At 38.0% G+C, this 15,785-nt stretch overlaps 1 protein-coding gene across 4 annotated transcripts; it reads left to right on the forward strand.

Moving 5' to 3' along the window:
• Positions 1–527: 527 nt before the first annotated feature.
• Positions 528–14,580, forward strand: LOC107189640 (protein transport protein Sec16A). 4 transcript variants are annotated; one of them, XM_015578224.1, is made up of 19 exons: positions 528–627; positions 1,262–1,311; positions 1,395–3,090; positions 3,187–3,506; positions 3,575–4,259; positions 4,340–4,985; positions 5,068–5,153; positions 5,227–5,434; positions 6,015–6,121; positions 6,195–6,351; positions 6,548–6,686; positions 6,758–7,025; positions 7,106–7,860; positions 7,950–8,396; positions 10,110–10,355; positions 10,741–11,083; positions 11,176–11,267; positions 12,651–12,737; positions 13,392–14,580. In XM_015578224.1, the coding sequence occupies exons 2-19, from the start codon at positions 1,306–1,308 to the stop codon at positions 13,470–13,472; spliced, it is 6,369 nt and encodes a 2,122-aa protein (XP_015433710.1). In that variant the 5' UTR covers positions 528–627; positions 1,262–1,305; the 3' UTR covers positions 13,473–14,580. The 4 variants fall into 4 exon arrangements, with proteins under 4 accessions (XP_015433710.1, XP_015433707.1, XP_015433708.1 ...); XM_015578221.1 differs by having other exon boundaries at positions 1,395–3,506; XM_015578222.1 differs by having other exon boundaries at positions 1,395–3,506; positions 3,587–4,259.
• The last annotated feature ends 1,205 nt before the right edge of the window (positions 14,581–15,785 follow it).

Below are 15,785 nucleotides of genomic sequence, written 5' to 3' on the forward strand. Positions count from 1 at the left end.
CATGTAGCAATTCTCTCATATTTTTACATTTCGCAGTCAATTCAGGTTCATATATAAATGTCATTACTACACGTTGTAAATGCCGTAAATATAATAAATATAATATTGCGACAAGATATGTAGAAAGAAAAACTCTGAAACATCGCAGTTGTCTTTACATATTATCACAGGTGGAAATATCCTGTATGTACTAATTGAAGCTCACTAAAATGATTTAAAAATTGTTATATTAATTTTACTAGCATTTTAATTACACGAAATTAAGATGTTAATATGAATCTTAGAAATTTAAAAAAAATTTTGAACAATAACGTAACGCCATCTGACGATACTTTGTAGGATATCCCTTTGACGTTTGTGATCAACACGTCCGCGCTGTGCGCGTCTATGGTTCTGCTCGCGTGGAAAGTGAAGGAGAAAAATTTCGTGACGTGCTTTACCCACACCTTCCTCTCGTGATTCCTGTAAAATGTCTGCGTTTCTCTGATTTTCTTTTTCAACCCCACAAACGATAGATCCAACCGATTAAAAGATCGAATTTTCGCCCAGGCAACAGTTCGAATGTTGTGTGGAAGAAAATAATGCTTGTGCTCGCGTATGGACACCAGTGCCAGATACGATAGCTAGGTGAGTGAACGTACGAAAGGTCCCTGAACGCTAACTTGGCTATCACAGCTGGTCCTATTCTGACTCTTAACGATTCAATTTCTTATTTTATGATTTTATCCTATTCAGCGGCTCTTTATGCACGGAAAAATTGCCTTCTCATGGTTTTTGTTATATAAGTAGATTATTTTTTGGTTTCGTCGCGTGAAAGTCTTAAGAAATTTCGTTCCCGAATCAACTTCTTGCTAGCTACAACGGACTTTCTGATTTGATTATTTCTTTTGTTGACTTCACGACTAATCTCTGTTTGACGTTTTGTATCATCGTGTAGTCGTATATCACATGACGTTTTCGCGGGGAGAATTATTAAAATAATAAAAAATAGGTACCCAGTGACCTATATATGTATACGTATATGTGTGTGTTTGCTATTGCATGTGAAAGCAGTTTTCCCCCTGCTTGAATAATTTACTTGCTATTGAATGCTTATTAAAGGTTAAGTGTTCATGAGAATGCTGATAAGGTGCATTTAATAGTTGCATAAATTTTGACTTATAATTTATTTTGTTTAATGATAAGTATATCAGTCATAAAGTACAATGTACTAATTACTTTCTAACATAATACAGTATGTAAATTAGATTTTGACTTGTAGGTTTCACATAATAGGGAATCAAGTGGTACTGTCTCAAAGACAGTATGAGTGTAAGTAGAAGAAACCTTTTAAAAATGTTTTACATAAAAATATATATTTCAATCACATATCAATTTTTCAAATATACTTTTAGAATCCTTATAGAGCCAGACCAACAAGGTCTAGGGTAGATAACAACTTAGGATATGGAGGTCAGAATCAAACTATATGGAACCCAGTGACAAGAGTGCAATCAGATGTATCATCGAATGATTCCGTGCAACATCAATCATCAGGTGCAAATCAATCGAAACAAACACCTGATCCTTGGAATAATTCATGGAATTGGGATTTTGATAAGCAAGCAGATAATCAACAACAGCAATCATCTCAACAGGATCAGCAGCATTATGTACCACCGTATAAAAATCAAAGACAGCCGATATCTAATTCCATTCAGGATCATTATTATCAAAATGTTAATGGCACTAAATCTGATTTGATTAATCAGAATTCTGTGTCAGATGAGAATACATCTGGAACAGCTAGTAATAGGCAACCAATTTCAAATCATTCGGATTCTGTTCCCCCTTATTTGAATTATGTGCAATACCACCAATATCCACCTCCACCTAGAACGAATTCCGTGAAACCTGGGTCTTTAAATTATGAACACACTCAGTGGACAAACGAGCAACAGTCTCAAAATACTCCGTATACGCAACAAAGACCTACTATGTTAAGTCAGCAGGACCAAGCAACACACCTTCCCTTAGCTAGTAGTAACTACAATTGGCATAAGCCTGATCAGACAAATGTGCTACCACCAAGTAATTGGCAGAGCAATGTGCCAGGTCATTGGCAGGATCCAAAAATGGACAAAGAAGCACAAAGTTTTGATGGTATGGGTAATCAGTGTACACCGCCTTTGCAACAAACTAGATCAAATCACCATCTCCCACCTTCTAATGAAAATACCAACAAAGAACATTCCATAAACAATGTAAACAATTGGCCTAATCAAATGAATGTTCCAGCTAGTCAATGGAATAGTCCAAATTGTGAATCTGTGTTACCCAGTCAAAGTCAACAAACACAAAATTTCAGTGTTAACAATGATTTCAGTTCATGGCCTCAAATGACAAATACAGACGTGTCGCAACAATGGAAGCAGGCAGATGAATTGCATTCTAATCAGTGGATACAAGAGCAACAAGAAAATAATAATTTACCAGATGAAAGTATTGAACAAGATAATGCTGGTGTTACCCCTTTAAATGATTGGCAACAAAACCGTACACTCTCCTCTCATCATTCTTTACCTAACATGCCTCCAACTCCAGAATCTAGTACAGAACAAGAAGAAAGAAAGAAATCTATCCCTTCATTAATTCCAAATTCCATGGTCTCTAAAGATTCCAACATTCATGCAAAAACAAATGTCTCTAAACTACAACTACTTGACTCTCATCTTAATGTGTCTGCTACTCCTGAAACTATACCCACTGTTGCAAGTTCAGAAAGTGTTTCTTTACAAGAGAATAACGAGTTAAATGTAACAGCTGATTTGTTAGAATGGGGAAAGAATAATTCATCGGAGGAATTACCTGCAAAGTTAGAACAGATGAGCCTTGGTTCTAAGCTAAGCCAACATCTAGAAAATCAAACCGAGCCATCGGAGACACTAAATCCTGTTATATCTGGAGATGTATGGAATCAAAGTACAGTTGCTCATGTTGCTACTTCTGATAATATATCAGGGCTATCTTCAGATTATACTGTGCCTAGTACAGAGAACTCCCATTCCACTGATAATCAAGCTATTGTCAATCAAGAACAATCTGCACACAGTACGTATCAGGTGACAAGTGTTAAGCCTATAGATAATGTAGCACAAACTGGATATGATCAATGGTATAATCAGAATACATTACCACGTGCCTCAGAGAACACGTGGTACTCGAAAGACCATTCTAGGCCCGCTAAGGAATGGAGTGTTGAACAAAACGTAGAAAATTATGAGAATATTCAACAGCCTACGGAATTCGTGAATTTGGAAGTAGTTACGCCGTCATTGCAGGAACGCGATTTATACGGCTCGAGGGATTCCATAAATAAGGAAACTCTAGATAACGATCCAAAACCGGTTATTAATCCTGTTAAAGAAGTAGTTAATGCGCGTGATTTTCGGCAAGAAGTGAATAATATCGAAGTACCTTCTGCTCAGCAGGCAACACGATCTCATCCAACACTTCAGCCCGAACAGGTATATATTGTGTATTATGGGAAAGGTGAATGAACTTTCTCTTTTCATATTGTTAACACTAAATGCAGATGGTTTCGCAGGTACCGGATAATTACGAGTTTGCATCAAACGATAGGAATACGTTCTTAGAAACTGGAGAATTGACCGATTCTCATCAAGAGCATGAACCAACACCACCGAGCCAGGACGAGGAAAACGACGAAGTGCCTAACGATATTCCCTTTTTACGCGAAGTACCGGGCCAATCAAGTTCCATAGATCCACGCAGGAATGATCCAACGGGACAGGAACAGTATGTTCAAACTGCTCAAAGACTACCAGATCCAAGAAGAAACGATCCTTCCGGTCAAGAGCAGGGCCTTCAACTACGGAATATGCCTGAGAGATCTGAACGTCGTGACGTCCCTCCTGGTCAGGAGAGAACCGTTTCCGTACTTTCACGATCAGATTCAGATACATTGGAACGTCGAAACGATCCTTCTGGTAGAGAACGATCTTTGCCTCCACAGCAGTCACGAAACGATCCTTCTGGAGAAGAAAGACATCAATCCCAGGCTCAAATCATGTTAGAATCTAGCGAAATACGGGAAGTTCCTGGTAGAGGCAATGAACCAGAAGATCCTAGTCAGCAGACTGACGAAAACCTTAGGCAAATACCGGGCGGTGCATCTCCTAATGAAGCCGCTCAATCTTCGGACGATAGACCCAATGGAAGAGTAGTTACAGGTTCACAAGAACTTCCATCTGCAGGCTGTGAGATAGAGTTTTATACATTTGTTAATTTTAATGCCATATATGTTATTAATGTGATTTCATTATGCGATTTCATATAGCTGCGTTACCAGATCAAGCCAGCGATTCGAGAAGTAAACGCGAGGAAGCTGTTGGTGCATCGATACGCGAGGGTCAAGGAGTTTCTGGTTCACTGAATCGTCGGGATTCGTATGAAGACGAGGACGACGAAGGGTCTGGTAATAGCAGAGACGGTAGCAGAGAGAGACGGCGCGACAGTAGTTCAGAACGGCGGCGATACGAATACGAACGGAAAAATGCCTATTACGATCGTGAACGTGAATACGACGACGATTATTATTACGATCGTCGTCGTGGCGGCGAGAACGACCGATCATACAACGCCCGCGACGAATTCGATCGTCGAGAGATGCCCTACAGAGAAGACGATCGTAAACACCACAGTCGGGATGATTTAGACAGACATATCAGAGAGGAGGTGGAAAGAAGGAGCAGAACTAAAGACGATTTGGATGAAAGGGACGGTCGAAGAAGGGTTGATGATCGTAGAAAGGACAGGCCTGATGACGTACGTCGTAGGGAGAGAGAAGTTCGGGATTACGATCCACGTTATCCTAGAGATCGGGATTATCTTGATCGTGATAGAAGGAGAGAAGACAGACGACCAAGACGATACGACGATTACGATGTCAGAGATCCGTACTACGATGATCCTTATAGTAGAGGGTATATATATTCGTTTATTGCACGGTAAAATGTTTTATGATGATACAATAGCCCAATATTTTGTATGTATATGTTGTTCCAGATCTAGACCGTCCAGTAGGTCTTCTTACAATGATAGGGATCGAGCATACTACTCGCGATCCAGAGATCCTTATTACGGTTATAACGGTACATATACTTTCTTCCTTAATTGAACATTTTTATGGTAAATTCAAATGTTCTGACTAAGTTTGATTTGCAGGTTATCCTGGGTATGATTATGGTAGTCATTATGCCAATAATTACTACGCATACATAGAGAATTTACGACGTACCAATCCTGCTGCTTACTCAGAATGGTATCACAAGTACTATGCTAATCAACAACAGCAACATATTTCTCGCGGTGTTACCAATTATCCAGAAGATAGGGCGAGCGTTCATTCAGGGCGTAGCTCGTGCGATGATAGGTGAGCGTTAGGAAATGTAAAGAATCGATTCAATCTGATTATTCCGATTTTACTTTCCTATAGATTTTATAATATCGATTATGTGTTAGATTTTTTACAAATCCAAGTGCATGCTTCTACTCGCCAAACAAAGCATTGTATGTTCCGTATTTCGGGTATTCTGGATGGGCCAGGAGTCCCCAACGAAGACAGAGTTATCAAAATTTAAATAGGTGAGACCGAGAGAATCCTCTCGGTTTGACACTGCGACAAATGTATTGAAATTGTCGAGTCTGCAGTGTCTTGAAAGTAACTTATTGTTAGCTAAGATATGTCCGTCACGTTGAAAGTATCTTCTCCTAAGCTAGTCGCTTTTAGGTAGTAATATATGGACAATACGTTCACAGTATTTATTATCACTTCTATAGATTTCAGTACGAGTAGTCTTATTATGTTTTCTTCTTTTGTAGATAACGATATATATTGTCATGTAGTAACTTTAGTACTATATTTGACACTTTAGTAAATTTATGAAGGCTTTTTCTGTTGTTACTTTTTCATTGCCATTAACATCTGTTTATATATCAACGATATTTTTCAGAACAACTGGTGATAAACGAACATTAGGCGACATGTCTTTGCTCGAAGATTCGACGAACGCTTCGGCAAGAATGACGCCGACTAAATATTCCATTTCCCATGCATACGGTATAGTATTACATTATTTAACATCCGTTTAAAGTGCACTATACAGTAATTTACAGAAACATAACATTCTCAGGATGTTTTTCAATTGGATCCTTGGTACACGTGCTTCCGTCTTATCCGACTGATGGTGAAAGAGCTAAGGTGGACATACTTAGACTAGACAACCTACTTTTACATGACCCAGTAACGCGCGATTTACGAGCATACCCTGGGCCTTTGATTAAGCAAGTGTAATCAATATATTTCTACATCTAAGCATGCGTATTTTCAATTGCTCGACTAGTTGAATTATTTTAAATTTGCATATTAGACATTTATTTTTTTTTAGTATCCTTCTAGTATGCTTGCTTAGATATGTAATACTATCATATTTATTTTCATTTAAGTTTGTACTTACTTCTACTGCAACGTGTGCTCATTTTGTAGGGGTGTCACTCATAAAAAGACCATTATCGAGTATTGTGAGAATAAAATTAAAAAAGCTGCGTCAAACGACGAGATGACTGATCATGCTTCGTACATACTTTTGTACGAGCTAATGATTATGCTGATTCAACAGAATGGCGTAAGATATATTCCTTTCTAGGTCCGCAACGACAATCTCTTATTTGTTTCTAACTCTACGTGTAATTCCAGAATGTGGTCGGTGTCGACATAGCGGCGTTACTCCTTAGAAACACAGAGGCATACCCATATGACACGAACAAGCAAAAATCGCAGGATCTAGGCAGACGAGAATCAGTAATATCACAGAGATCTGGATTGGGTGGAGATGGATTACAGAGTACTCAAGATGGTGCGGTAGTTTCTGAAAACGTTGAAAGTAAACCACGGAAAAGTATCGAGGAAATAACAGACGAATTTCGAAACACCTTGTTGTACGGTTTAGTTCAAGAAGCGCTGGGTATGTGTTTTGTGCGATTTTTTGTTTTATTCGCAAGAATTTCGGGAATACTTTACCTTCTGTACTTTTGACTGCCACAGAATATGCGATGAACGAGGGACTTTGGGGTCACGCACTTTTTTTGGCTAGCAAATTGGACAAACGTACTCATGCGTCTGTGATGACACGTTTCGCAAATAGTTTACCGTACCACGATCCATTGCAAACTTTATATCAGTTGCATTCTGGTCGCGTGCCTGCTGTTGTCACTAGCATCTCGGATCCTCGATGGGACGACTGGAGACCTCATTTAGCTATGATTATATCGAACACGTCTGCTAATCCTGAAATTAATCGTCGTTCGATCACAACTCTCGGGGACACGCTATCCACGCGGGGAGATATTCATGCCGCTCACTTTTGTTATATCCTCGCACAAATCGATTTCGGTGCCTATGGAGCGAATAACGTGAAACTCGTATTGATCGGCGCAAATCATCATAAACCGTACAACACATTCCTCACAACGGAAGCGATTATGCTTACGGAAATATACGAGTACGCTAGAAACCTCAGCGAGCCAGGATTTACGTTGGTGGATCTGCAAACCTTTAAGTTTGATCTGGCGACGAAAATGGCGGATCACGGATTAATAGAGAAAGCCTTGTTGTACATAGAACAAATAGCGGTAAATATTGTCAATGAACCGTCGAAGTATAAAAAGTCGTTTATCAGTGCAGTGTATAACCTGGGAGACAGGATTAAATATCATGATCCAGTCTACAAGGATTCTACCGAAGAAACTATAACTTTAACTTGGTTCAATAATTTAGCAGAAATTGTTGGTAAATGCTATGTAAGTTTAATCGATTATTAAATCTGAAGTAAGTTGTTTTATTGTAATAGCACTAGGAGGCAAGCGTACAAGTTATTACTTTATTACAGTCAGGAGAAATAGTTGAGAGTGATTCTCACGGATCACAAATGAAAGAGTCGTACAATAGTGTGCAAAATCAAGAAATGTATGAAATGAAGCAACAGCAGCAGCAATCACAACATTGGAATCCGACTCAACCGGACTACAGGGAAGGGCCAACGTCGATGATGGAGGTACCCTCTACCGATGTGCAATCAGAATGGCAACCATTATCTTTACCATCTAATATACCGGATACGTACGATCAAACTGTCCAATATACGAGAAACAACGAGGAATCTTACCAGCAGTTGCAGCAACAAGAGTATTGGAACCAAGACTCTTATTATCATAATAACTATGGAAGGAATGATAGCACTCTTACGAATTGGCAGCAACAAACAACTCATGTCCCATATTCTTCGGAACAAGGTGACATCGACAATTCTCAGCAACAGGAAAAATGGAACAGTGAGGTAAATCAGTCATTGCAATTACAACGATTCGATATACGGTCGTGAATTTTGTATTTATATTCTCCAAATCATTAGGTACATACTTTCATTGAGGATTTTAACGTTGTACATCTTCATTTCTAATTCTAATTGTACACATAACATATTCTAAGTACACTTGGCTTTCTTGTCTTGTTCCTAAAGTGGAATATTTAAGTTCCTGTAGAATCGAATATTTAAATCGTACAGTACACGCGAGAATAACACTGTTTTCACCTCTTTTTTTCGATGCTTGCATATGGACAGACGGAAAAAGAAGAAAAACCACCCACCCCTGAAGTAAGTAATTACGCACTTACTCCGGATAGTAATCGTGATCCTGAATGGTCATTGGATGACACCAATGTTAACTTGTTACGCCGGCGCAGAGTATTAACCGATTCGTTAACTAAATCACGCATCGGTTCTAATTTTTCTGAATCTAACGTCAGTACTTCGACGGACACGTCGTCAACTTCTAATCCGTATCGATCGATCAATTTAGACGAGATGTCTATCAATCCTCATAAACTGATAACATATCCAAAGGTTCTAGCGACCTATCCGAAAATATTGACGGATAACAAAATTCGTCCGAAAGACGTGAAAAGGATTAAGAAGATAGATGGTAGATACGTGAAGCCGCCTTCTTCGCAGCCTCCTGTATTCTTAAAATGTAAAATTAAAAAGAAGTCGGACGATGATAAAGAGACCACTTCGGACGAGATAGAAGAGAATAGTTTAACTTCGTCGACAACTACCGATTTAGATGTTCAGTTTAACGAAGCGAACTTGGAATCCCTTTCTAAGTTTCGTTCGCGTTTAGAAAGCGAAACGCTTGGAAGTTCCAAAACGAAAGGTCAGACTTTGAAGCAATATTGTAACTTCGAGGATAAAAAGGTCATGAGAGTAGCTCCGCATATTCGAAGGAAAGATGTTATCTGCGACACGGTAGACGCATGGTCTTACTCGAATTCATCGCAGAATTCCTCTGAATTGTGTCGGTATAAACCACTTGTCTTCGGTGGAACGTACCCGATAGATTTACCAGTTAGATCCGTTAGAAGTGATCTTAATCAGACCGAACTGAACAATGTTCCTATCGAAACGTCCATCCTTAAAACGTATGATATTGATGTTCCCACGAATTGCGAGTAGATAATTACGTTCGTAGGTGCAAGTAACAATTGTTCACCGTTGCTTTTTTTGTTTTCATACTGAGAACATTACATTATTGTGAACTTATAATTAATTCAGCTTAAAAGATATGGTTATGGACGCTATGCATTTTTAGATAGAGTACATGTGTGGTTATCGCAGAGATCTTTGATACAGAGAGTAATAAAGCGGGGATTAGTGAAGTAGGCTCTTTGTTGTAGACGTCATTTATGTGTATAAGTCTGTTATTGTTATATATACACAATAAAGTTTCTTATATTATTGAATTTCCTTGAATTTTTAAAGATTTGCGCCTCTTTGACATTACATTGCAACGATATCACAGATATAATATTACACATGCGAGCAAAGTTTTTCACTACTTGCTGTAATAGTTATGCGGTTCTAGAGAGTTATGTTGCGTATAGAGAACGTACCGTGTAACCATATAACTGTGCGGATATGCGATATTGCAGTAAGCAGTGATTAACTTTGCTGGAACAATTTTGCGATAATGAATTGTATACTTTATTTCAGCCACAGCAGCCGGCGATTTCAATGACACCGTCGACACGGAAACAGTACGATCCGTTGGAAGAATTGGACGCATTGGAGACACCAAAACAGTCTTCGAGATCCGCAGCATCGAATAAGAAGACTTCAGAAAAACCGACCGAGAAGAAATCCTCGAATAGTGGAGGTTCCTGGTTTGGCGGCCTTTTCAGTAAACTTGCTCCAAAGCCTAAGAACCAGATGATCCTACCGGATGACAATAATCCTACGGTAAGACTGTTGATATATGTATAATACCCATTTTTTTTGCAAAGTATTGAATAATTATGATAGGTGATCACATTTATGTTTTATGTCGCGAAGGGCTCACGCGGCTACTTATGGTAATTGAACGTCTCTGATCTAATGATGGGAGATGAAAAGGCCAGTATACTTCAATGTTCGGACAGTGAATTAACAGCTAACGAATTATTGATATATTCTGGCTTAACATTCTACATTTCGTTTCTAACACTTGGCAGTGCAAGTGTTCGAGCCCTGTAGTCTAGTCGTTTGATACAGGCAGTGTTTTTGAACTTTGATCCGATACTTTGTGTTTTTAAATTGCCACGAGTGAAGAATATTGTCTGTACACGTTGCGTCGTGTTTGATACAGATTGTTTGGGATCCTGTTGCGAAAAAGTGGATGAACAAGGATGAAGATGGGGACACTAGTTCTGCAACGTTAGCTCCTCCTCCGAAAGCTTCTGACATGGGATTCAGAGCACCTGTAATGGAACAGTCCTCTCAACCACCTCAACCACCCTCTCAGACCGATGAATCCGGTGTGAATAAATTTAAATTACCGAAAGTCAGGAGTATGCGTGCGAATTACATAGATGTGATGAATCCAGGCGGCTCAAAAAACAGTACAGGCTCTTCAAGCATACCGACTCCAGTAACGTCTCCAATGGTACCTATGGCAACTTCTTCACCACAATTATTCATTCCTGCACCAGGTAAGTGTTTTCTTTTTTCTTTTATAATTTCTGATATTAATAATATGATAGTAATAATTTATTATAACTAACCCTTGAATGAATCTTTGTAGTCGATGGCCCAAATGCTCCTGTGGCCTTCTTAACACCCACGTCGGCATCAGTTGCACCTTCCGCAAACGTTTCCGAAAATCCATCTCAAGGGGTGAGTCTTTTAATATGAAATGTTACGTTTCGATATTTCATGCGCATTGTCTTGTTACTACAAAACGTATATACAGCATTAACAATACAGTTTCACCACGTATGCGCCTACAGTTTCAAACTCAGTATACACAATCCCTTTATGATCTTTGTGTTATGGCTGCAGTATGCTGGTGTGCAGCTTAGCTGTACTTTCAACTTGTCTCTGGAACTGTAATGTTAAGATGTTACATTCCCACGAGATTTCTTTAGTTTTATCACTATTGTAATGTTAACACGTATATGCCGTAAATTTCCCCTAGTTTTGTGCATTGTCTACTCACTCAACAGCACATCATAAACGCTCTCTCATATTAACTTGGATTTATGTTTGTACAGTTTATTTGTATCAAATTTATACGTTCTTTCGATTGTCTGAATTGTGTAAGAAAGAAGTTACAGGTTCACGTGTAGACCTTGTTTCCAAGTTCAGTCTGATATTAGAAAAGGAAATGCAGGTACTAATGGTTTTGTTTCTATTTATTTGAAAACCGTGTGCTTCCTGTGTAACTTACGCATTTAACCACACTAATTAGATTTTCCAAGATCATAATAGACATTCTTTCTCTTGGCAACCTGTGTTTAATCGACCTTTCTTTTTATGTTTCCTTTGCAAGCAGTCGGGGAGGCAGAATGATGTAGCAAAATAATAATTGTTGCTGATAGTAAGGACAATTTTATTAATTTTACACATTGTTCTCATTATCATGTGTGCATGGTTTGCTATACATATATATCTAGTAGCATGAGTCTGCATTCATTTGGACACGTGAGCAGGTCGATGTTAGTGCTGCAATGTCCATAGAAATGACAAAAGAGCAGAAAGTAGAGTCCACTATTTAGAAAGCTACTTACTAACATATATTTACTTTTTTTTGTATTACATTCATTTTTGCATTCCTTTTAACATCACGTCACAGCTTCACACTGCTTGGGAACTTTGTTTCTGTACTACACAGTCTTCTTTGTAATAGTGTACGATGAACGCTGTCCTAGGTTTACAGTCTAACATACGGTACAGGACACTAAACTAATGCACTAGTATGTTCACATTATATTTTCCAGCATGATTAATTATTATGATCACATTATATTTATTACAGAATATATCGCATTTTTTTTTTGTATGGTAATGTAAGGGACTTGCAATTCCGGTGATTGTAATTAATAGTAAAACGAGATAAATTAAAATAAGCAGAATAATTGTTGTTCGAAATAGTTCGTACGGGTTTACTTCTATGAACACCAGTACTGCATAACTCTTGCATACTTTAATGCATAATCATAGTAATAGGGCGTGTATCGGTTAGTGAGACAAGATTGTTGTGTTGTATATGGCACATAGCTCTCTCGATGGAGCTCAACCAGCTCGTTATCGCGAGAGGTGCAGAGCTACACTATGAGGGATCCGCGTCTCCTCCCAAGGAACAAGGTAATCCAGTGGCACTAGACTTTGCTCATTCCAGAGGTGATCAGTTATTGGTTCTACTGAATGATACATGGTAGAAAACTCTAGTTTATTTATTATACTACTACATATATCATACTTGAATTAAGGAGTATGATTTAATTGGCATATTCATGTATGAATAGTAGCTTCCAAAATACAAAGAATAATACATGGATGATTTCTTGATCCTCTCCTTGAATCAAACTCTGCCACTTGAAGAATACTCTCATGAATTCATAAAATAAAACGTTTAATTCATAGTTACATGTAGCTTCGCCGCTAAATCAAGCTTATACTCATTATGTCAAGCACATTAATCTTATCAAATTTAAATGGCAAAACTATGGGAAAGCTTGGTGAAGGATATATTTTTGGTTTTGGCCTGCAGTGTATATTTATATATGTTACTTATAATGGATACATTTTACGCTCTTTGTTGCGGTTTAGTCGTTAAAGTTGCCGGATGTTTATATTAATTTTTCTTGAAACTATTACTATTCTTAACCTTGATATAACTTAATTTCATTTTACGTCAGATTGTATAAAATGGGTATAACAAGTCGAAATATTTTCGTAATCAATTAGAATCTGCGGTGGTATCGCTGATTTATTTCTAACGTAAATGATCATTTTTAGGCACCAATGATGTACAACCCGAGTGATATGAAGGATCATTCAGCGAAGAACATGCAACCGAGTCGGTATCCTCCACGATAGAATACGGAAGGGGTTTCACGACTAGCTTGTTGATCAGAGGAGACGATTTTTTGTTACCCTGGAATCATGTGACTTGCACGAATCAGCGGTTTGTAAAGCTCACGCGGGCAAAGATACTTCGGAATAAGTATGAAAGCAATGGTAGACACGCTATTCGTTTCTTTAGTTGAGTGTACACAAAATTTTCAGTTACGATTTTATTTGGATTTACTTTTGTTTAGCCTAGAGCGAATGCAATAGTTTACAATTTTAAGTGAACTATTGCTTACAAAATAATACAATGGGTCTCGGAAATACTGCAGTATCATAAAGGACATCCTTTCACTACACCAAAACAATTATCCGCTTGTATTATTTAGATGTACTTTACATTTCTCGTTTAATTGAACTTCATTAACAATACACAGGGTACCGTTTTATATGTTCAGTTTTTTCACGGACTGTGTTCGCGGACTCGACTAGAAATGTTTTGAAAAAATCCTGGATATTGTTATTACACTGCAGCCCGTACGATTTAACCTATTCGTGGAATGTTGTAGTGAGTGGATTGATTCAGATTACTAAACCGTTTTGGTAGAGTTTTTGAATTTCATACCGTTCTGTCGCATCCCGTAAAGCGCCCAGAATTGCAATAGCCAAGAGACATGGGAAAGAACATGCGTTACACCGAATGATCGCGATTGAGAAAAGCGTTAATTATAACAGATATAATGTCGATCCTATCGTTTAAATCACGAGATTGTGTTGCACATCCCAAGTACACGATACGATATCAAGTCTGATTTTATACGCTGGTGAAGAACAATTATTGCATATAAAATGAAACGAATATCGGTAATGTAAGGAATGTTAGGTATATAAAAATTTTATGGATCCCATTGTTAGGTGACGTGTAATGCAGGTACTGTTATTAACTATCAGGCTATTGTATCATTATACCAAGGTTGTACCAATAAGAAGCGTAACTGCCATCTATCCATTTGAATTCGGAAAATTGGTGAAATGCTTAATTGTCCTATATCTTTCTGTTTGAATTACGATATGAGCACAGTTTCGAATCTTTGCCTCTGAATGTAGAGTCTTTTCCTAGCGTTCGAACTAGAGAACCACGGCGAAACAGAGTTCTGTACTAACGAATTTTCTTTTTTAACTTTATTTATATCAGTCGAAAGGTGTACAGTTCGCTTGATCTCGGATTCGAGGATATTGGTGCTGTCGTAGCATGCGAATTTTGAATTAGCAATCCATCAAGTATGCCATAATTGCGCTTAATCTGCCTTCGTATGGGTGTATTATAATCGTTCCGAAAGTTCGTGCTCTTTCCGATCATTGCTTTCGGTTATATATATTTCATACTATATATTTTAGCTAACTTTTAGCAAAGGAAAAAACAAATACTTCGTTTTGTTACATTACAAGCCAATTCGCATGGCAAACTTGGAAACTGGACGAAGGAAGGAAAACATTTATGATGCGATGTACAAACACGTAGGGTAAGCCTTAGATCGGTTTCTTCTGTGACGTCCAGAGTTTTGTGATAGAATAATGATCGAGAGCGAAAGAACGCGGTTTTAAAAATCAGCTCGAGCGAGCGTACCGAAGAGTATATTCACGTATCCGTCGATTAACAAAAAACGAAGACTTTTTTTTATTCCGTTTATGTTGGTGATTTCCATGAAGCGGGAAGTTATATGAACGCTCGGGAGGAAGGGAGATATTTAACAATTCCATTTATATTTAGATAAAATTACATTTCTTTTCTCCGCCATTGATCACAATTGGAGTGAAGCTGGTTTTGTCAATTCTTGTAAAATACGTACTAGACTATTCAGTTTTATACATGTGACAGATAAATATTCTTTCAAGGCATATACCTATATTACACATAAATTGTAGCATATTATAATGTGAACGCGTTTCTTCGTGTACGTTAACTGTATATACGTATAGATAGATATATAATTGAAATTTATGATTTGTACATATATATAAACGTAAGTCTCTTCCGGAAATTTAACAAATTCGCATGTTGATTATCCTTTCCAATCAGCATGCGGTTAAAGAGAAACACCGACGACATACTTTTCTGAAGTACAGCATCAAAATCAGAATAATTCTTTTTGTGAAAAATGGCATTTCATTATGAATAAGACGTCTCGGTTATGTTGCTATCGCCAGAGTTGTTTTTCCCCATTCGAATTTACTGATGATTCGTTTCAAATGGAATGCCTCAGGCGTATTTCTCTTTCCACTATAAACAATGAAACTTGTAGAACGAGGCTGGCATTTTGGGCAGTGCCTAAAATTCATTTC

Source organism: Dufourea novaeangliae, unplaced genomic scaffold (genome assembly GCF_001272555.1).
Source record: "Dufourea novaeangliae isolate 0120121106 unplaced genomic scaffold, ASM127255v1 scaffold165, whole genome shotgun sequence".
NCBI classification, from domain to species: Eukaryota; Metazoa; Arthropoda; class Insecta; order Hymenoptera; family Halictidae; genus Dufourea; species Dufourea novaeangliae.

Excerpts from the sequence above, each read along its gene's own strand:
- LOC107189640 (XM_015578221.1), top strand. Across the intron at positions 4,986-5,067 it reads GATGATCCTTATAGTAGAGG|ATCTAGACCGTCCAGTAGGT; the intron begins GTATATATATTC and ends ATGTTGTTCCAG. Across the intron at positions 7,861-7,949 it reads AAATTGTTGGTAAATGCTAT|TCAGGAGAAATAGTTGAGAG; the intron begins GTAAGTTTAATC and ends ACTTTATTACAG.